At 46.9% G+C, this 23,348-nt stretch overlaps 1 protein-coding gene across 10 annotated transcripts in view; it reads left to right on the plus strand.

The window, feature by feature from the left end:
* RBFOX1 (RNA binding fox-1 homolog 1) overlaps positions 1–23,348 on the plus strand; it is a 1,986,757-nt gene that overhangs the window by 267,454 nt on the left and 1,695,955 nt on the right. For all 10 annotated transcript variants that reach the window (XM_074346731.1, XM_074346734.1, XM_074346737.1 and 7 more), the window contains exon 3: positions 7,351–7,410. In XM_074346731.1, the coding sequence (XP_074202832.1) occupies positions 7,351–7,410 (60 nt within the window). The remainder of the gene's footprint in view (positions 1–7,350; positions 7,411–23,348) is intronic.

The following is a 23,348-nucleotide window of genomic DNA, read 5'->3' on the forward strand; positions in this document are numbered from 1 at the left end:
CAGGATAGATAATTCTCCAAAGAAGATGCACAAATGGCCAACAAGCATATGAAAATATGTCCAACATCGTCAGTCATCAGGGAGATGCAAATCAAAACTGCACTAAGACATCTCTTCATACCCACTAGGTTGGCTGTAATCAAAGACACAGGTAATAACAAGTGTTGATGAGAATGTGGAGAAATCGGAACCCTCATGCACTGTTGATGGGAATGTAAAATGGTGCAGCTGCTTTGGAAAACAGTTAAACCATATGACCATTATGTTTTGCCATATGAGTTACCATATGACCCAGCAATTCTTCTCCTAGGTGTATACCCAAGAGAGTTGAAACATATGTCCTCATAAAAACCTGTACACAAATGTTGTTTATAGCAGCATTACTCACAATAGCCAAAAGGTAGAAACAACCCAAATGTCTATTAACAGATTAGTGGATAAACAAAATGTGGTCTATCCACACAACGGAATATTTTTCAGCCATAAAAAAGGAACGAAGCCAGGATACATGCTACAACTTGGATCAACCTTGACAACATTCTGCCAGTCACACAAGGCCACATACTGTAGGATTCCATTTTGTCAAAGCCAGATTGAGGTACTCCACAGAGATAAATTAGATCAGTGGGTATCAAGGGCTGGTGGGTAAGGAGGGAGAGCGGGTGATAACTAAAGGGTAAAAGGTTTCTTTTTGAGTTGACAAAAATGTTCTAAAAATGATGGTGGTGATATGTGCATACATCTGTGAATATACTAAAAACCACTGAGGGGCACACTTTAAATGAGCAAATTGAATTATATCTCAATAAAACTGTTTTTAAGGAAAGTGGCTGGGATCTGTGGCACAGAGCCCATATTTCCCTCCGGCTTCTGACAGGGGACTAGCTGTGCCTTCGTACATTGAAGCACATGGTAAATGCTCAGTTAACTGAGTGTTGTTCTTTTAGCCTTATGTCCCAGGATGTCTGGCACTTCCTCTGTAACTGCACCAGGGCTAGTGTTGTCAGATGTGGTCTGTTCAGTGTCTTTGCGACTGAGTGACATGTTTTAAGGAGACAGACCTGGATGCATCCCCATGTAAATGATGAGCAACACTCTGCAGTGTTCCCGTGACCTGGGGTGGGGGGAGGCGGTAGCTGGCAGGGTGTTTAAGTGGGAGTGACATGAACCAATTTACACTTGAAGACTATCCCTTTGGTGTAGAGAATGGACTTCAGAGGAGAGAAAGTGGAGTCAGGGACGCCCTGCTTAGTTGGAGCCACTGTGATGAATGTGATCTGACTACAGGCATGAGCATCGGGGCTGCCGCAGCAGAACAGGTGTCCCACAGGTAGAGGCGTTTCACAGGTAGAGTGCTGTGGCTTGGCAGGTAGGAATATGGGGCTGGCTTTTGCAGAAATGAAGAGAGAATGGTTTGGGGCCACCTGGATATCATGGCATCCCAGGGGCACCTGAAAGTAGTTGAAAAACCAAATCCTGACTCCGAAACCATGAGTCAGGTAAGGGCAGGACTAGGTGGGAAGATTCCTGGTGGGAGAGATCTCAGTGATGGGCCTCCTCTCTCCTGGGTCCTGGACCACCTCCAGGAAGCTGCTGACCCCATTCTGTGGCCTCTTCTTGGGTGGGTTTTGGGGTGGTGGTGGGAATTGGGGTGTGCCATGGAAGTGCCTCGTTCACCGAAGAGACTTTCCAGAGAAAGTCTCGTGGGTTCTGCAACCACCTTCTTGGGGTTCTGTGGCTTATGTGGCGCCTTATTCACCATGAGACCAGGAAAATCAAAAGGCAGTGTTTGGGGTGGGGAGGTGCAACGGCTTGGACGCAGGGGTCCCACGGTTCAGACCTGCCCTGCCTCTCCTACGTTGTGTTACCTTGGGCCAGTCTCAGCCGCTTGAGTCCAGTTTTCTCCTCCACTATGAGTATGATGGTTCTGTCTTTCTAGAAATAGGTAACATCATTACTCTCATCTTCCAGATGAAGAAACTCAGGACCTAGGAGTTAGGTATCTTGTCCAAAGTCAGGTACTCACAGATGGTATTAGGACCAGCAGTCAGACTCCAGATCCTGTTTCCTTTGTTGCTACACTGCTCTGTCTCTCTCTCTGTCTCCCCCTACCCCACATTTATAACTGGTTTATTCGAACAAGAGCTATGTACACATCTCTATGGCCTTTCATGTTTTTCTTTTCTGTATTGGAACATGTTAGTGTAGAGATGTAATCATAGTGTGTATGTAATTTGTGTCCCTTTTTTCAGGTAAGCTCACACACATTTCCATGTTTTTGTACACATCACAGATATTTTAAAGATTGTGTAACTGTCTATTGAATGATAACTTTAATGATACCGTTTGAAAACTTTTTTGCACAGGTTGCTTTTTTCTTTTGTATTCTGCTGTCTCTTGATGGAGGGTAGCTACAAAACCCTGGGCGTCTAACCTTTGACAAAGTCCACAATGGACTAGATTAAAGGGTCCTGAAAGATGACCTAGCCTTCATTTTATTTTCAGGTGTTTTTTTTTTTTTATTTTTTTTTTTTTAATTTTAAGTACTTTACAGATATAGATTCTGAAGCTCAGAGAGGTTAAATAACTTTCTTAGAGTCACACAGCAACTCAGCTAGACTCCTTCCTGGATCCCAATTCTACCGGAACCCCATTGCATCTCTCTTTCCATTCCCTTCCCTTGACCTGCAGAGGGTCATTTATCTGAGTCCTTTTAACTCTATCCTTCCCAAATTCACCCTCAGAACCATTGGGCCAGGGGACTAGGTTCTCCCCTGGTGCTGCCCTGACTGATGTGAAACCCAGTTTTCCATAGCTGCATGTTGATGTCTTAGACAACAGCCTAACATTTCAGAGGAGTCTGCATGTTACAAAAAAGGGCAGCAGGTGTTATTTGGGCTAAATTGACCTTGAAATTGATTTCTTTATTTTATGACTTACTGAGAGGAGATTAATACTTTTTTTTCCCCTGCAGTCTGAAACAATTTACATGGTAATAGAAGGCATAGTCAGTCAAATAAATTGCTGGAAGTGGTCGTGTTCCAAGGGAAAAAAATACGGAGCTTACTCACATTGATTTCTTTGCCCTGGGGAGAAGCAGAGATTTTAACATCTGGGAATAGGAGCTAAATTTTATCTCACATTTTAAAAGCAGAGGGCTGAAAAGCTTAATCTGACATTTACACGGAATTCTCTAAGTTAGAGGAAACAAGGGAGCCCGAGTTCCTTGCTGAAGGTTAACCAGCATTTACTCAGAAGGGCTCTGGCGGTTTGATTTAGGGATGGCAGGTGGGGCCCGGATGACATTTTCAGAAGTTGGGCCTTGGGAAGTTGGCTGTCTCTGGAACCAGGGTGCTGAGAGGCTGATGATACAACTTTGCACCCAGGCCCCAGAGTTGTTGAGGAACCATGTGGATGGAGACCCTGGTTCCAGGTTTTTGGCTTTGCCCTGTGGCTGCCCTACCAGGGGTGGGGTTTGGTTTCAGCTGGCGTGGCAGTATGCACAATGGGGTAGCATTTCTGAGCACTTTGGGATGGATTCTGAGACTGCATCAGGGCTCAGCAGGAAAATGCTGCACTTGATTAGTACTGCCTGCCCTGGGAACAAGAGGAGTGAGTGTAGCTTGTGTGTCATATAATCGAATTTGCTGGCAAAAACCTTAACATATTCCCTCCTAATGCCAACATTCCTGCATTTGACAGGGCTATTGTCCTCAAAGGTGACCTTAAATCATTTGATACATTATGCAAGCTAAATTTTTTTCCAGAAAATATCTAGATATGAATCTCTACCCAAAAAGCTCTGCTAGTATTTCTGTATGCTATTTCCTTAAATTATTTTCTTTTCAAAATAAAATTAAAATTTTAAGGTAAAATAAAAATTTCAGTTGATAATTACAGAGTACACAATTCATGAGTCAGAAGAATGAAATTAGTGTCTCTCCTTTTCCATCCTACTCAGCCAGCTAGTTCTTCTCCCCACAATTAGGCTTTTTTTTTTTTTTTAAAGCCCAATTCTTATCTATCTTCTGGAGATTTCAGTGCATGTGATACATATGCATATATTCTTAAAACACTGAACAGATTGTGGTGTGTTATACATACCATTATACATTTTACTGTTTTTCCCCATCATTCTGTATCCAGCTACCTCATTATCTTTATTGGAGGTGTCTGGATACACCATAACTCATTTACTTCATCTCTAAATAATGGAAATTTATGTTGCTCCCAATATTTTGTAATTACAAAATTTTTACTTTAACAAATATCCTTGGCATTGGACATTTTCCACATGTGCAGACATTCTATAGCAGAGATTCCAAGAAATGGAATTGCCAGTTTAAATAGTATCAACTTTTAAAATGCTGACCAATGTATAATTCTACTATGTAACAGAATACATGTTTCTCTGCCCTCTTATGACCTCGATACTTTGTCCAACTTTTATCTTTGGCAATCTTGGTTAAAAAATAAATACATCATCTTAATTTGCATTTTGTTTGTTATGTGTGAAGTCAAGGATCTCTTAATGTCAATAATGGACACTTGCACCACCACGCCCTTTGTGAACTGGCTGTACATCTCCTTTGCTTGTTTTTTCCTTTGAATTATAACTTTTCTCCATAATATCCTTTGTTATCTTTCACTTTATGAGATTATTTTTCATGCAGAAAACTTTTTTTTTCAAAATTTTTAATTTTATGGAATCTGGGTTATAATTAGAAAGATGTTCACCACTCTGAGATGATAAAAACCTATATGATTTGGTTGAGTATATTATGTCCACAAATCAAGGAGTTATTTTAATTTTTTGCTTTGGAAAATGCAGGCTGCAGAGCTACAAGTCCAGGCAGGTACTCACACCATTCATTACAGGGTATAAAAAGGTCTGCAAGAGGTGGGAAGGGCAGAAAGAGTCTTCAGAGGAAGGAGACTGAGTTGGTGCCACCTCTGTCTTCTGGGGTGAAGGTGCCTCTGCTCATGCTAACTGATCTGAGAAGAAAGTAGGGCACAATGAGAGATAGTCAGCAGAGTAGAGCCTGGGACTCTGGGACCCCAGACCCAGACATGTAGGGAGGGGAGGCCTCTGGCTGCTGGGAGGGGGTGGGAATTGAGGAGAGGGCAGAGAGAAGGAAGAGGCTTTGCAGGGGCAGCTGGATAGGAGTTCCTCAGGTGACGAGGTTCCCAGGTAAGATCATACTGAATGCAAGTAAGTTGTCTCTTCCCAGTGGACACTATGGGAGGAATGGCTCACCTGGGGGCTTTGTCTCTTCTAATCCTCATCCTCTGGAAGGCTCTCCATTTTGGCTCAACCCTAAGTTCACCTTCCCAGAGCTAGCAGTTGTTAAGGACCCAGTGCTAGCTTTGAATGAACGTGCTTCAGACTCCTGGAGCCTGGTGATGGTTTCCATCTGTCTTGATTCCTATTCCTGAGAGAACCCATGACTGGTGCTGCTTGGGGAAGCTGTGCCTCCCTAGACTGGCTGGAAGTGGGCAGAGGGATTGGTCACCTGGCACAGCTGTGGTGGCAGGGTCCCTTTCAAAGAAAGGACCACGCAGCAGACAGGGATCCCAGGGGATCTGTAACACTTGGATCTTATCCACTGGCCGCCGTTGGGCTGCATTCATCATTCAAGCACAGCTTTTAGTTGGCTCATCTATACAACATGGGGCCAAGAAGGAAGCAACAAAAAACAGCCATTCTCAGGCCAAAGGACACCTGTCAAAGGAGAATGTGTGCACCTGTCAGAAAAATCACCCCTTTTTTTGGGCAACATCTTTCCCTTTCTCTCCCACTCAGGCTGCTGCTTTAGGCAGTCACTGGAAGGGGAGCCATGGTTTGTACTTAAGTCCATCCCCTCCTTCCTTCCTTCTTTTCTTAATTCCTTCATTCATTTCAGCAACCTGGGGGGTGGCATGAAGACCACTCTCCATGTAGAGGTAGCAGAGGTACAAATACAATTTTGATTTTCTGTTCGTCAGCTTGTTCTGTGACCCCTGACTCTGGGAAAACTGCAAAAAGGAAATGACAAGCAGTGTCCATCTTCTCTGTGCAAGTTCAGGACTATTTACAGAAATGGTGCTCTCAGGACTGTGTGAGTGGGCCCGAGTAACTGTGGCTGGTGTAGCTCTTTTTCTGTCTGTCTCTCTTCCTGTTTTTTTTTTTTTTTTTATCTCTGTCTCATTTGGTCTCTGTGTCTCTGTCTCTATCTTGATCTCTCTCATGTATGAATACATGTGCACATGCGCACACACACACACACACACACACACACACGCCTCTCTCTTTTTGCCCAGGAGGTTTAAGAGGTGACTCGAAGCAAAACCCCAATGACTTTCATTTAATGAACATTTTGAGCTTTAGGCAGTGCTGGCATCTTTTGGGGGGCCAGCTCCCCAGTCTTGGATAGTGATTTGTCTGTAAAAGGCTCCCATGGGTTGTGTGTCACGAAGTGGATGAAGGCATCAGAGGGAGAATGCAGCCACAGTGATTAACACCCATCCACCAACATCTTGGTTCAAGCCCTGGGTCTATAGCATTGCTGCTGAGTTACCTTGGATGAGTTCTCAGCCTCTCTATGCTTCTGCACCTGTAAAGTGAGGCTGAGATTGAAACTTCCTTCTTATGTCCTTGTGAGGGTTAAAGAAAATGCACAAAGAGCACTAAGTACACAGCATCCTAGATGCTCCGTAAACGTGATCTATTGCTGGCGTGAAATAGCAGAAAGTAACAGGGCGGCTGGGTGTGGCTCTCAGGGGACCACATGTGTCCTCAGACTAGAATAGATTGTCCACACTTGGAGAAGAATCTAGACCAGCGCTGCCTAGTAGAGATGTCACAAGAACCATGTATGCAATTTAAATTTCTCTAGTAGACATATTAAAAAGTAAAAAGAAACAGATGAAATTAATTGTAATAATATATTTTACTTTAAATATTCATAATGTATTTATATATTTAAATACAATAATATACTTTATTTTAATATGTTATTAACTATTATCATTCTAACATAATCGATATAAAAATATTAATGAGATATTAATATTAATGGGACATTTTACATTCCTTTTTTTTTTCTCGTTAGTGTCTTCAAAATCCAGTGTGTAATATATACCTCCAGCACATTTCAATTCAGACTGGCCATATGTGGCTAGTGGCTGCCGTATTGGGCAGTGTGTATCTAGACCCCTTCCTGGAGATAGACAGTTGGGGGGCGGGGGACAAGTGTGCACTGTGGCTAAATGTGGTGAGGGATTCAAGGATCATGCTAAATTGGGTTACTCCAAATTAGAACTTTTTTCTCAACCGTGGTCCCCCCATCTATTTTTCTTTGTTTTTGCCAGGACTACACATCTGGAAATTCAGTGCTCCTCCCCAGTGCCAAGAACAGTTCACAAGATTCAGTAAGTAGAAGCATTTTGTGAACAGATTAGAGTTTGAAACTGCTTTTGCATCCTTTTCAGCCTCCTTGGTCACCGTCATCAATCACCGGGAGTGGTTTTCACCTGAAACTGATCTTGCTGGAGACGTAACTGTGTTTGAGGGGAATAAAAGTTCTCAGGCACTTAGATAATTTCTATTAGAAACAACTGGGGCCAGAGTCTTAGCCTGCGGTACATGATATGAAAGAGGACCTCCCTCTGACAAGGGCCAGGTCTACCGGTGAGCAGATCTGGGGGAGCAGGGACTCGGGGAGGGGCCAGGGGCTAGTCTCTACTTCTTGATGTGAGGGTGGACTCCATGGTGCTGGGAAAGTGGGAAGGAAGTTTAACATTGTCTGATTGTCCCCGTGGTCAAGACTGGAATGCTTTCTGAGCTCTGTGGGGCTCTGCATTGTGGTGCTGGACTCGGGCACTTTAGGGCATGTGACTGTGGATAGTGCTAGACGTGGATTCCTGTGCAGCCCCACCTGCCATCCAGGTGTACAGTAGCAGAGACAATCCCTGCACTTACCCCTTCAGAATCACTCCTGCCCGGCCTCTCTGGTGTGTGTTATCCGTGGTGGATTCCCAAAGTGTGGTGCGCTTGTGTACTGTTGGTGACTTCAAGGGGCACATGGACTTTTATTGTTGTTGTTTTGTATTGATCATTGTGCATTTGGTTTTGTGATGATCTTCTCGTTATAGCAAACAATACTGGCTTTCCATTTATGGCAGTGATCTGACATTTCTTTAGAAAATATTTAAGTGAAAAAAAAGTGAGTTGACTTACACAAAAAATAGTATGGGAATAAGAGTATGGAAAGAAAAATAATAACATAGATAATGGCAAGGCATTGTGATACTGACAAGTGGGTGACTGAGAGTAAATTCTTTTATCAAAGATGTTCACATGGCCCTGGCAGGGTCCATGTGTGTGCTCTGTGTTTGTGATGCTTCCTTCTTATGTCCCAGTCCATGCTGATACTTGGTACAAATCTAACTCTCTAAGGTCCCACCTCTTGGCCTCTGTCTGTTTCCCCTAAAAGACTTTTGAGGCTGGGTTTTTGGCATAATAACCTCATTGCTGGATCACCTGAAAGAAATATTCATCTGAGATGCCAAGAAGAAGAGGAAGAGGAGGGAAGATGATGAGAAATGGCAATTGCACAACCAACTTTCTTGTCCCATGTTGCAGTTGACTAGATGTTTCATCTCTGTTCTAAGTTCCTCAGTGACCCCATAAGGTAAGTGCTGTCTCTATCTCATTATGTGAATAAGGAAACCAAAACTCAAGTTAAGTGTCATGCCCCAGGGCACAGAGCCTGGACCCACCCTCTGACTCCCTCTGTCACTGGAGCACAGTCTTCTGGCTTCACCCCGAGTTTCTGAAATCATCTCCCTGTCTTGTGGATAGGAAGATGATTAAAGGAGCAGGAAAGTGTGTTAGTTATTTCTTGCCACATTAAAAAAAACTACCTTGCATATTAGTGGCTTAAAAGGGCAAAATTTTATTATCTCACAGTGCCCATGGGTCAGGATTCTGGGAGTGGCTTTGATGGGTGGTTCTGGCTCACAGTCTCTCATCTGAAGGCTTGACTGGGGCCAGAGGATCCACTGCCAAGATGGCTCTCTTAGATCCTTATTGTCAGCTGGCCTCAGTTCCTCCCTTGCGGATATCTCTGTAAGCTGCTTGAGTGTCCTTGTGACATGGCTAGTGGCTTCCCCCAGGGTGAGAAATCTAAGTAAGAGAGAGCAAGGCAGAAGCCACGATGCCTTTCATGACCTATTCTCGGGAGTCACATGCTGTCACCTCTGCTGTATTCTTCCCAGTGTACAAACCACCCCTGATGCACTTGTGGGAGGGAACCGCACACGGATGTACATACCCAGAGGAGTGATCATCGGGGGCCACTTTGGAGGTTGGCTACCACACTTTTCATAATCTTAAAATAACCGTGTCCTATAGCTCCACACAGGATTCTTGTAACCTCACACCAAGTCTATGAAAAGGAAAGGAAAGATCCAAAACCCATTTAGCAGATGGGAAATGAAGCGTGGAGCAGGAACATGACTCACCAAAGAGTCTTGCAATTGGTGGTGCAGTGCAGAAGCTTTTACAGACAAAGCATTTGGAAACGCGGGGAGGAAGCTCCCCACCTCATATGCTTATTGCCCACAGTAAGACCAGCGGTGGCTGAGGTCTCCATTTGCTGTGAGCTTAGAAGAGCAGCCCCTGGATTTTCATCTCTGTAGGGTTGGCTTGGGTATTCCTTGGCCCCCAGCTTTGCCTCATTAAGGCTCATGGGTTCTCATTACTGGAAGCGAAGATACTATCCTGCTTGTTTCCACACTAGAGGCTGTAGAATTTTAGAGGTTTTCTGAGATTCATACTGTGAAGATCAGAAGACCCTAATCCTTCCACCCCCTTCCCCACCCTTGACTTTCAGAGTGCTCTGGTCTGGGTCCTTCTGGCTGGAATCCACAGGTCAGCCTCCCAGCCCAGTGTGTCATGGGTAGAAGCAGTCATCTGTGTGACCTCTGTTGGTGGAAGCATGTGGTGACCAACCATCCTGAGTGGCAGGTTATCTCACATGTTTCGGTGTGCAAAATATGCTCACTCTTGAGCCACATAATCACTCTTCTAGGAATGTACACCTTGGGGATGATTATATGAGTGTGAGAAGCTGTGTTGTTGAGGGATGATTGTATTAGCAAAAACAATAATAAAAAGATACACCCTCAATATCCATCAATAAGGAATTGTTTAAGTAAATTGTGTGCATCCATAAAGTCCAATTCTGAGCTGCTGCTAGGATTTCATGGTGAGGATTTATGTTTATTGACTTGGAAAGATGCTCATGACATATTGTGGAGTGAGAAATACAGCATATATCATATGATTCCAATTATGTGCGATTATATTCATATATCTCCCTTTCTCTGAAAAGCAGAAAGAGATGTCAGAGAGGCAGATGGGAAATTCAATTAAATTGGTGGTTTTTGCATTTTTTTGACTCTTCAGGTTTTATTTTATTTTATTTTTACAGTGAGTGGTTGTTTTCCTTGATATAGGCATAATAATAATAATATTGATAATGACTAGTTTTGAAATTAAGCAGTGAGTTCTGGGCTATTAAGGGAGCTTTTCAGGACAGCTGATGGCATTTTAGTAGTTTCATTCTCAGTTGTCATAGAAATGCTGCATTCCCCTTGGAGGAGTGAAAATGAGGCTTACAACACTAAACCAGGGCCTGGAGATGGACTTTTTGGTCCTTGGCTGCCTCAAGAGGTAGGATGTCTCAAGCCCTGGCATCTTTCCACTGACTGCCCATGGTACCGGCAATTTCTGCACCACAATTTCTGACCCCCGATTTCCACTTTAGTGCTGCCCCCCAGGAAGGGCCTTTCCTGGTACAGCAGGTGCTGTCCACTTGCATTCAGAATAAGGAAATAATAATAATGCCTAGCATTGTTAGGCACCTAGGAAGTACCTGCCTTTGTGCTCAGTATTTCAAATGCATTATCTCATATAACCCCCAGAGGCCCCAGCGAAGGAAGAACTATCCCTACCCCCCATTTCACAGGTGAGGAAACCGAGGCTCAGAGGAGAGCAACTTACTGAGCCTCATAGCTAGTGGGTGTTGGATCTGGACCGTGAACCTAGATCAGGCTGTTTCCCTGAGCTGCACTGAGGGTAAGGCTACCTGGCTCTCTTCGGTGGTGCAGGGAGCATTTCTGGGAATATCTTAGATATGGGGTTGATTCTAGATTCAGCAGGTAAGGCAAAAACCACCCCTGGTCAAAGTTACCTGTTGAAGGTCCCATGGGAGGGGGCCAAGTTGGAGACCAGGGTTTCTGCCCCTCCATACATCTGAGACAGCCGTGCTTTCCTCGAATATTAGAACAGCCTAGAGTCTTTGCTTAGGTCCTGGACGAAGTGGCTGTGCTGAGGTCACACACTGGATGCATGGCGTATAGCTGTCTTTAAACATCAGGTTCAGTGCAGTCAAATGGTCACCTGGTAAGAAGTGCTTGGGAAACGAGACAGATCTATATTCAATTTGAGGGTTCGCTCTAGAGTGAATGCCTCCTAAAGCAGACAGCGATGACGCTGCCCAGCACAAGTAACATCCTACTGGCATTTTCTCTCTCTTTCTCAATTATACTAGAGACATAGTGCAGTCAAGTAGCAGAATCCACACTTCGGCTTTATTCTGCCTCATTCTGGAGCTGTATTTCATAACCCCTATACGTTTCTTTAACATAAGTATACTGTATTCATTTTCTTTGGCTACTTAAAAAAAATCACCAGAAATGTAGCCGCTTGAAACACCCGTTTATCATCTCACAATAAACATGTGGCCAGGGCCCGGGCCTGGCATGGCTGGGCCCTCTGCTCAGGGTCTCACGAGGCTGCAGTCCAGGTGTCAGCCAGGGCTGGGGTCTTGTCTGGAACTCACTGCTTGTTGGGAGAATTCAGCCCCTTGAGTATGTAGGACAGAGCTCCTAGAGACTTTCCATAGTTCCCTGCTGCCTGGCCCTCGCATAGGCAGCTTACCTTCCCAACTGAGCCAGCAGGAGAGTGTCTGTAGGGCATGCTAGCTGCAGTCTTATATCTACATGCCCTAACTCAGTCATCTGGGTGGGATCCCATCACATATGCTGTTGGTTAGAAGCAAGTCACAGATCCTGCCCACATTTTGATGGAGAGGATTATATGCTGTGTGAACAGGGGCCACCCTGGGAGTCTGTTCACCCCAGATCCTGTGCTGTAAAATTCCTGAGCTGAGTCTAACATTCTCCTTGTCTTGGGGTCAAGGGCACTGGTGTAGGGTCTTTCTGTCCAGTATCCTTCCTTCCCTTCCTCCTCTTGTTGAGGGCTCACAGGTTCCCCCAGGCACCAGCCCCCGTCAGTGCTGGACCCTCCAGCCATCCTGACCCCGGCCCTCCAGTTATCTTAACTTCCTCCCTGAGTCAGTTCTGTGGGATGATCCTTGCTACAGCCTCAGCAGCAAATGAATATTTAATGGAATGCTGCCACCTTTTGGAATTTAGCAAAAGTGATCTGTGTTGTTTAGAGGGATGGATGTGAAGCTCTGGGAAGAAATTGCAGCCCCATTCATTTCCCCTTTTACACCCACACCCACTCCCCCAGCCTTCACTTCCGCTGGGAGTTGACCAAGGTTTGATTGATGCCAGATTCCAGAAGGAAAAACAAAAGGGAGAGAGAGAGAGAGAGAGAGAGAGAGAGAGAGAGAGAGAGAGAGAGAGAGAGAGAGAGAGAGAGAGAGAAGAAAAGTGGCCATTTTCTCCTGGAGGCAGGTTTGTTGGTCATTTCTGCTCTGGCTCATAATTCCTGTGAGGCTGAAGGGCCTGTGCCCTGTTTTATGTTCCAAGGGCAGCAGGACATTCAAGGAAGAGTTTTGGTACCTCGAGCTGGATTTTGCACCCAGCTCTGCCACCCGCTCATCTATAAAACGTGGGTCCAGCAGGCTCTTTCGGCTCTCAGCCCCCCGATCCCGGGTCGTGATGCCTGTGACCAGGTGTGGGAGAAACATAACACCCCACTGACAGATGCCAGTCAGTGCGAGTGGTGCTAAGGCCATTTCCATCCTCGGCAGGAAGGAGTGGCACGTTGATTATAGTGACTGGTAGGTAGTTGGGCGGCACAGGTGTCATCCCAATGCCAGGTGTCTCTGGAGACACAGCAGCTGACTTGGAACTGCCTGGCTGCCCACCTCCTCTGTTGCTTCCCTTCCTATACATTCAAGGGCAACACCAACCTCTTGTCCCCCTGGCATCCTTTGCATGTCCGCCTCCTACTCCCCACCTGAAGTCTGTAGAGCTTATCCGTTCTCCCCTCGGCACATCCCAGTGGACCCACCGTTCTGGTCCATGCCTTCCTTGCATAGCTTCTGGATTATATAACCAGCTCTAACCAGTCCTCCACTTCCGGCTCTTCCCTTTCCAGTTGCTTGGCCTCACTGTTTGACTAGGATTCTCCCCTTTTCATCATGTTTCAGTAGCTCCATGGCATGTGAGAATACAGTACAAACTCCTCTGATTCCCAGCCAGCCTTGGGCCCCATCTTGCTACTCCTCCAGCCCTGGTCCTCCTGTCTCGATGTGCCATCTTACCTGACTGTGGACTCTTGCTCAGGCTATCCCTTCTGCTCGAGGTCGCCCCTCAAACCTAGCTGTCTAGATTCCCTGACCATCCATCAAGATCCATCAAAAAGCCCTGCCCCCAAATTCTTCCCAAGCCTCTCTGGTTGCATTGAGTTTCTCTGTCCACTAGATGCCTGCTAGTGGACGCTCCCTTCCTCTCTCACCTGCTCTCTTCCTCACCTCCCCTTCTCTTCTATTCCTCCCTCCTCTCCCCTCCCCTTAAACAAACTCTGTTGCAGTCACTACTAAGAGTCAGAAGATACAAAGATAAAAACAAAAGCAAAAACAAAAAAACCCCAGATGTTGTCCTGTAAGGGCAGTCTAAGAGGGAAGGCAACAATGAATAAAAAGAAACCCATACTCGAGGCACAATCTGATTGCAAAAAATAAAATTCGGTGGTGGCACAAATAGGCAGTGAGGGAAAACTCTGTGGAAGAGGTGACACAGAGTCTTGAGGGACAGGAGTCATTACACTGATTGCAGCGGGTGGGGGCTCCAGGTAGAAAGGGCAACATGGGCACGAACTCCAGCCTGGCATAGGTCCTGAAGGAGGGGATGTCAGAGGTGGGCACAAAGCGTGGGCACACCCCTGAGCTCCATGGCAGGCAAGGAGTTGGATTCTTGCTGTGATTGGTGTGGGACCACTGAAGGGTTTTAAGCTGATGATTGTCTTGATCCGATTTGCATTTTAGAATGCTCTCCCTGGGACCTGGCTTAGTTGCTGGGGGACTGGAGGAAGACTTGGTCCTCCTTGGGCATTTTTCACTGCTATGCCCCACTGGAGCTGGCCTCCAGAGCAGAGGGGTCACCGGCTTGACACCCAGGCGTCTGGGCACGCTCTGCTTCTCATCGCTAATATGCCTTTCCATAGCGTCTGCTCGGCAGAACACCAAGTGTGCGGACGAGATAACAGCATTAAGAGCAGAAGGACAAAGCTGATACTCGGGGCAGTGAGACATGGAGGCTTAAATTCTTTCCCTTCAAAATGTCGCACATGATTTTGGCCACGTGGTCCTGATTAAAGCAAGCCAGGCTTGCCAGGATGAAATGCTAAGTGGTGCTGACGACCTGGGGCACAGCGAGTGCAGAGGTCTGCTGCTCTGACGAGCAGCCCTGCCATTTCTCTCCACCGCTTGCTGCCAGATAAAAGGGGGAAATCTCTTTAGCGATTTCCCCAAATCCCTGAGGATGGCTGTGCCCCCTGCAGACACGGGGATCCTCATAGGTTTCCAGTACAAGCATTGTACTTCAGGTCAGGAATGAGTCTTCTCCCTACCTCCTGAGGGAAGGCTGAAACACAGAAGGGAACTCAATAAATGCTGCTGAAATGAATGAGCAAGTGATGGACTTAGTCTTACTGATTCGGGGCACCTCAAAAGGCTCCCCCGTGCCTCATCCGAGTCAGCACTACCTCTTGCCAACTACCCTTCTGATTTTTATCACCAAAGATTGATTTTGCTCGTTTGTGAACTTCATATAAATGGACCCGGACAGTACATACGCCACGTCTGCCTTCTTGCCTTCAACGTCATCCCTGGGAGGTTCAGCCACGTTATTGCACTGGATCAGGAGTAAATGTTCTCTTTAAAATTGTTGGATAGTATTTCACTATGTGATTATACCATAATTAATTCTTCCATCCTCCCGCTGATGAGCGTTTGGGTTGTTTTCAGTTTGGGGCTATTCATACTCATGTCCCTGCTGTTTGATGGACACATGCACCCATTTCTCTTGAGAATCTACCATGGGGTAGAATAGAACAGACCCATGTTTAGTTTTAGTAGCTACCACTGCAGATTTTTCCAAAGCTGTTGTACAAAGGACAGCGCTCACCGTCAGTGAAGATGAATCCCACTTGCACACTAAGCCCTTTGAAACCACGTGTTGTGTTTCCTCATAACTCCCCAGAGGGGCAGGCGTGGCCGTCACCACCCCCGCTTCACAGAGGAGCATGCTGAGTATCTGCTAATTTTGTGAAGGCCTTTCAGGGAGTCAGGGATGGTGGGGGACCTGAAGCAAGGACTCTGCCTCTAGATCGGCAGCAGCTCTTAAACCAGCGTCACGTACTATGGATTCTGGGCAACGGAGACGCCTCTGTGAGGCTGTGAGGCAGAGGGCAGGGCGCTGGACTTGTTACATGCACAGATTTGGGAACCAGGCTGCAGGCACTGACTCCCAGCTCTGCCACATACTCCTGGTGTAAGACCGGGCAAGCGGCTGGACCTCTCTGCACCACACTTTTCACGTCTGGAGTTAATAAATCACGTTGTTGTGAGGATTAAATGAATTAATGTAGGCAAAGTTTTAGGGGTGGGCACTAGGGAAGAGTTAACTCCTTATTGTTATTGTTGCTGTTATTTTCAGCTCTGCCCAGTTTGAGTGCTGGGCGTAGCTCTTTGGGGAAGAGGGCTGCAATCCCAGCCAGCTCTGATAGTTGTCAAGAAGGCTGCGTAATTCTCACCCCTCTTCCTCTCTCCTCTGAAGGTAGCTGGCTTTCTCAATGAAATCTGGAATCTAATTTTGAGTCCCGATCATGGGTTTCACAGAGCCTGCTGGGGTGCGGTCCGGCTGGTCCCTTCTGAAATGAATCTCTGCTCTTTGGTGCCCTTGACAAGAAATGCAGTCTGTTTGCTCAAGGTTTTCCCCTTTATAGAAATGGTCAGAGTCCTTTCCTTCTGCTGTCTCCATCCCGCAAATCCATGCCAAATATTGATGTTTGATAACTACAAATATCACACATAGCTTTTAATCAAGAGAGACGGTGGGAAGATAAGGGAAGTAAATATGTCTCTGTAAGTTAGTTCAATATTCTCAGTAATGATTTTGCTAAGAAATAAAATGACTGGAGGGAGGGGAGAGGGCTCTGTGATGTGCACTGAAATGGGCTGGACCACCTGGAACATGCTGGACCATGCCTGGGCCCTTGCTCCCAGCCCAGGGCTTGGATTTAAGTTAGATGTTCATTACCCGAATCAGTAGATGTGATCTCATTTTACAGGAGGGAGAGATGTATTTTAAATATGAATTTCCAATATGCCATCATTACTAGCAAAACACATCCAGCCAACTTCTGTCCTCTGTCATTGCCTGTCTGCGATGGGAGTGGAATGTGAATGCTGGGGTGCGCCCTGCCCTGGAGAGAGGTCAGCCTGCTGGAGGCCAAGGGCGGCCAGCCTCCAGGCTTTTATCCGCCAAGTTTGTATTTCCGTCATGTGGGGACAAAGGACAGTATCATCCTGGAAGTTTGGCAAGTGTCAGTCATTTAGAGATGTTTGGCCAAGGTTGATCCAGGGCTATCCCAGGCCAGAGTTGGCCAAACCAGGTGAAACCCCATGACCTGAATTCAAACCCTCATCTATGAGGTAGCTGCCAGAGGCTCACTGCAACCCCAGGACCATTGCAGTGCCCATGTATTGCAGGAGCCCAGCACATTCAAACATTCAAACTGAGTGAGTGAGTGAGTGAATGTATAAAGGAATTGGTGGGCCTGTCTCTCACCAACATTATTGCTGCTGTTTTTTTTGGCTCCTACTTTGGCTTTTCTCACCCTACAAGAGCCTTTGCTTTGTATTTTGATGTCCTCAACTTTCCCCAACTGATAAAAATGCTCAATCTCAGAAGCCACTGTCAATAAAAACCAGTGATTCATCCATCCACCCATTCATTCGCCTAATTTTGAGCATCACCATATGTCAGGCCCTGGATAATTCCTCAGGCTATAGCGATCAGCCAAGGCACACCTCAGCCTGCCTTCTTGGAGCCTACAGTCTAGTGGGAGAGACAGAAATTAGTATATAATCACTAAAGGATGCTTGCAAATGGAGGAATGTTGCTTGGGGGAGGGGGAAGCTATTACAATGAAATCTGGCCCAGATGATGAGTATGTCTGGGGTTACCCAAAGAAGGGACTCATGAGCTTAACTCTCAAGTAGGAGAACAGGATCAGGGCAAAGACAGGGAGTAGAGCCTTTCAGACAGAGCGGAGGATATAGTGGCAGTATGTGCAAAGGCCCTGTGTCCAGAAGAACATTATTATCTCCAGGAACTGTCAGAAGTCTGCCAGAGTAGCTATATCCTAGATGAGGCCAAAGGGATCAACAGGACAGGGGCCAGCCCACACAGGGCTTCAGGCCATGGGAGGACACTGGTTTTTATCCCAAAGCATGGAAGGCCTTGAAAGATTGTGTGGGTGGTGATCCAGTTGGCATTTTGTGAAGATCCCTCTGGTTTCTTTGTGGGGCCTCCTCTGGAGTGGGGGCAGAATTGCAGAGGCTACAGAATGGAAAACAGCTGTCAGCTTGGCATTGGTCATCTCCTCAGGCTCCAGCAGGACCTCTCCTTGCCATCCAGGTGGACGTCCTTCAGAAATCTCGACACACATATGCCCTCCCTACATTTGCAATCACACAGTGTAAGACGGATTCCCCAAAATAACCTCCTGGATTTCTAGCAGAGGGGGCATAAGTACACATTCCTGTACGTGGACTGCAGCATTACCCCCGCCCCACCCCATGCACCCGGGACCTTCTGCTTGTTTTCCTGTCTGCCCAACATGCTGATGCAAGCCAGTGACAGCCCAGGATTGATCCAGAGGCTGAGGTTAAGTTGTCTAAAAATAGGGGGCGGGGAGGGAATGAAGGAAGCATGGCCCAACCAGGAATTTTCGTCCCTAGATGACAGTGAGCCAACTGTGACACTAGAATGTCAGATCCAGCTCATGGAACTGGTTCGGACTATCATTTTGTGGGAGGAAGCCTCCCAGTACTGGGGCCATGCTGGGGTCATGTTTGTGGGGCTGGGCTCCATCACTGAATGGAGAGGTTGTAGCAGTACTTGACACCCACATGCTTCTATGCCTTATCCTCAATTTATTCCCCAAATCAAAGTACACGGCGTTATTTTTTCCCAGTTTTCATCTGAGAAGTGGATTCACAGGTGGGCATCAGAAGTCCCTCTCTCTGATCTTTGTTGTCTCCTATTTTCCTTACCTGGGGTTCCCTTGGAATTTTTACCCTGCTGCTTCCCTTCAGGGTCCCAGCCCTCCTTCACTTTCTCCCTCATGGGGCTGTGGGAGGGAGTGTCACATCCCATGAGAGCCCTGAAAAGAAAGTCCAGCCTTTTTCTTGCTAATACTGCTACCGCTTTTGGAAAACTCTTGTGTGTTCCCCTACTCCCCAGGTGTCTTTTCTATCTTATCAAACACCCTTCTCAGTTGGGAAGTGGGGTCAGATGGGGGACCCTGTTCTGTTACATGCATCCTGGGACTTGCATGTTTTTCTTTCAACACCTGGGACTGCAGACATTTTTGAACCAAAAGGAAAAGGCTAGTTTGGGCATGGGTTAGAGACAAACTACAACTCCTTTAGGTCCTCCCGGGGACTGTTTAGGAGGACTCCGGACAGGTGGGGGTATTTTCAATGCAACTTTCATCTTTCTGGTTTTCCTTGCCGAGTCCACGGGGATTTCATAAACATTATGTTGCTCAATTTCGGTTCAATGGCACAGAGTCATTCCAATGTGTTCTAATTACTCAGACATAAATGATTTCTGGTGCACTTTAAATGATTTCAGATGCACTTTTGTCTATCAGGCTGCTGATTTATAACTCCCTGGGACTTTGATGTTGTGCTTCACTGATTTCTTTTAAGGCTCTGCAGAGGTATATTTATTATAGACGAGGCATTTCCCTGTTCATTTGCTCCGTAATTCTGGAACACTCTCATTTTCCAGTCACCAACACTCCACTCTTACCCCCTACACTTATGCTGTGCCAGCAGTGCAAGAATACACATTTATGGAGCACTTGCTGAATGCAGACCCAGGTACTAGAGGCTATGGGTGAGTGGAGATACACAAATCACATTAAACACATATTCCTTCCAATGGCATCCTTATCATTTAGGCGAAGGGACAGCATACACCCATGGACTCATGTGACATGACAGGGAGGCCATGGGGGTTTAGTCCATGAGCCGTGAAGGATGCTTGGCAGAGATGAGGGATCAGGGATGGGTGGCGTCAGATCTCTACAGTGATGGTCCATTGCTGTGGTGCTTTGACAAGGCTTTGATTGTGGTCCTGAGGTTTCCGTAGGGGTCCCAGCTTATTCCCATTCTTCATAGGTCTTGATGTTCTTGAGCCTTAGTTTCTGCGTCTGTAAAGTGGAATACATCCATCTTGTATGTTAACCACTGGGGCTCGAGCACTTAGTATGTGCCAGGCAGGGGCAGGTCCACGTTTTGTGTGACGTGAAGCTTAATCAACTTTGGTGGGGCCCTTTAAGAAAAGGAACCCCTAATTATGAATCCTTTTTAAGCACTGAGCTTGTTTTCCTCCCAAATTATTTATTGCATGGGTATCCGGTGTGTAAAGCAGATAATAGTGCAATTTCTGTGTTTGGGAACCCTTCCTTTCCCTTGACACTGGGCTGTGAGGTGCCTTCAAGAAATGTGTTCTGTAACTGCTCTTGGGGTGGAGTTGGGATCAGGACTCAGTATGTTTCATGGTGAGTGTCTCTAAAGCAAGCCCTGACTTGAGAGAGACAGCATGGATCTACTTCCTAAGCAGACGAGGAGACGACCTGGCCACCACAGACTGCTCTGCTGTCCCTAGGGGGTCTGGCTGCAGGTGTCCATCAGTGGTAGGACCCTTCCGTTTCCTGAGGTGCCAGCCTCAGGTTCTCGCGGCTGACACCTGGGGAAGGGAAGGTGAGGAGCACACGCCACCTAGTGACCGTTTGCGGGAGCTGCCACTCCCAGCAAAGCCAGGGAGGAATCCTCTCTGGGTGAGGTTGTGTCAGGGTGATGCTGGTCAGCAAGGTACCCAGACTGTTCTTTGCGAGGGCGTGGCTTGGATTAGCATCTTGCTGCTGCCTTAGAGTAGGAGTGACTCATGTCAGATGGCCCTTGATTCTCCCACAGAGACTCTGCCACTGTGAATATGGGCTCCCGGTAGTGACACCTCCCTGCCTCTTCTCCCCTTCATTATCACTGTCCTCCCTCTCCTCTCTGCTTTCTTCTTCCCTCCCTCCACTTCCTCCCTTTCCTCCCCCTCGCCTCTTCCTTTCTGGTTTCCTCCTTCCCCTCCTCCTCCTTCTCCTCCCTCTCTCTCACCTCCCTCTCCTCCCTCTCTCTCACCTCCCTGTCCTCTTGCTTCCAATCCTTCCCATCTTCTCCCTCCTTCCTTCCCTCCCCTCTCCTTCCTCCTCCTTCTCTGGGCTCAGCCAGCCTTCTTTTCACTAAACAGATACCTTTGATGGTCCTGTTATTTGGTCAAGTACAATGGGGATCAGTTGTTGAGTGAGAGGCTAAGCCGCCAGCCCTAACTGTGGATGCTGAGGGGTTGAGATTTTCCTCATTCACTCATTCATTCATTCATGCAGGTGTGCATGGATTCACTCACTCACTCACTCACTCGTTCACAAGAGTGTGGACAGATTCAGTAAATACATTTTGAGGCCAACTGTGTGTCAAGCATCATGCTGGGCACCGACCCGCTTCTGGCTTTGACCCTGGAGGTATAGTACGAGGCTTCCCTCTGTCTCCCCTCTGCCTGGAAGGCTCCTACTCACCTTCAGCCTCCTGTCAAGCATTGCCTGCAGGCTCCTCCCACCTTGGAGTGTTTTGGAGAGCTTACTGCATCTGCCTCCTCTAAGCCCCATCCAGGGATTCCTAGTAGTCAAAGCCAGACTTAATATTGAGTCAAAACACCCCAAAGCTGGTTTTTGTCTTCCTGGGACCCTGTGCTCTCCAATGGTTACTCTTGCTTCTCTCCCTAAGTGCGCCTCACACACAGTAGTGTCCCCAGAAATCCAGAAATCTGAGCACCAACAATATGGCAAAGGCAGATGAAAAGTTTTCTGCATCCTTGGGTTTAACCAATCCCATTCGAATAGAGTTCTTTTTATTCCTGGGGATTTTGTGAAAAGAAGTGTTTTCTGAGGACTTACTCCTGGATAGCCTGTGTTCTGTTTTGGTGTGGCTCTCTCTTCCTCTATATTCCCAAGTTAACGGTAGGAGTGGAGAAAGTAGGTTTGGGGTTAATTTTATCATTACAGAGCACGTCATGTAGCCAATTATAAAATGGGAGGGAAAGACAGTGAGAGCGTCTGCACTTCTGTGCGGTAGCATCTCCCAGGGTTATCTGTGGGAGACACCACTCTCATCTGAGGATAGTGTCCAAATGCCAGTGTCTAAACTCTGGTATGTAGTAGGTGCTCACTAAATGGTTGGCACTTTAAAAAAATCAAGGTATAACTTACAGATCTTGAAGTACACATCTTACGTGGCAGCTCTGTAAATTTTCATACGTGCAGATACCACCACCCAGATCAAGATCTAAAACATTTTCACACTCGAAAGGTTCCCCAGCTCCCCTCCCAGGCAGGATCACCCCACCCAGGGCCCCCACTGCTCTGCTTGCTCCCTCTTTCGATCACTTTTCCTGCTTTTGAACTTCACATAGATGGAATCCTGGCTTCTTTCACTCTACATTGTCTATGAGCACTGTCTGCATTGCAGATGGTTGACAAAGTTGAACTTGCTTGTTAGATTTATCGTCCATGCTGTGGGCTTCTCACACTGGGTCACGTTGAAGCCACCTCAGGAGGGAGGGTGAGTCAGGTTAGTTTCAGTTCAAGTTTGCTCCCCCTTACCTTTAACGTGGACTTTGCTGAGCCCTGGCGCTTGCGTGTGTTGGATCCGTCACCCAGTCTCCTGCTGCTGCCAGGTGGGATCATGGGACCCTAAGAATCCGGTGTGAATGGACTCTGATTCCTCCCAGATATTTGCTCCACGTGGTTTCAGGGAGCTCTTTAGACGTCCTGAACAGGGCACAATGTCTAATGTAACTACAGTCGCTATGTAGCTCATTCCTGACTTGCAGCAGCGTGGGAGCCTCCAGAAGACATCGGCGGGTTTACCAGTTGTCCCAAGGGGTCACCTATGAGGCTATTAGTTCTGAGGCTGTGTTTATTCTTGGAAAATGTTGTTGGCCCCATTCTCTCCCCACTGAGAAATATGTAGGATGTCCAGTGAGAGGCCTTCAAGGCTCCTGCTGCAGACACCAGGGCGGACTGCCAGCCTGGGATGGATGGCCTGAGTCCCTGGACAGGAAGTGCCCACGAAGAGACATGTTCAACATGAGATTAGCAGGCTCTGGAGGGAGGCTTGGGGACCTGGGGCTCAGACTAGATTGCTTGGCGAGGTGAGCTCTCGATTTCATGACCTCATCTGTCGCCCCAACCCGGAGACTTCACTCACAATCCAGGTTGTTAACATGAAGAGATCTTATCCTGTTAGCCTTTCACTCGAGAGAAATTGGATTGAAAATCTTGCCAGACTGCCTCCGGACACAGCTTTTCCATCAGCTGTGAGTGACCCTCCAGCAGGGAGAGTTGCTGTCCTTTACAGACCATTAGCAGCTGACGGAGGGGAGGGTGTCCCTCTCTGTCCTGCTGCCGTCAGAAACTCTCTAAGAAGAGTCCGCACTGGGAGCTGCTGTGTGTCCCACAGCAAGATACGAGGAAGTCCCTTCCCCTCTCTGTGCTGGAATCACCCAGTCATATGTGTTCACTCCTAAATGGCGTCTCCACAAAGACAGTCACCCCTGGGCAAGTCACCTGGGGACATGGGAGTCACCCCTTCTCCAGTTGCCCCAGGAACCTTAGGGAAGGACATATCTCCTCTGTCATACCCATTATTTTTATCCTGCTTTTTTATTAAACCTCCATGCAGTATGGTAGATTCCTGGGG

Source organism: Camelus bactrianus, chromosome 18, assembly GCF_048773025.1.
Source record: "Camelus bactrianus isolate YW-2024 breed Bactrian camel chromosome 18, ASM4877302v1, whole genome shotgun sequence".
Lineage (NCBI taxonomy): Eukaryota > Metazoa > Chordata > Mammalia > Artiodactyla > Camelidae > Camelus > Camelus bactrianus.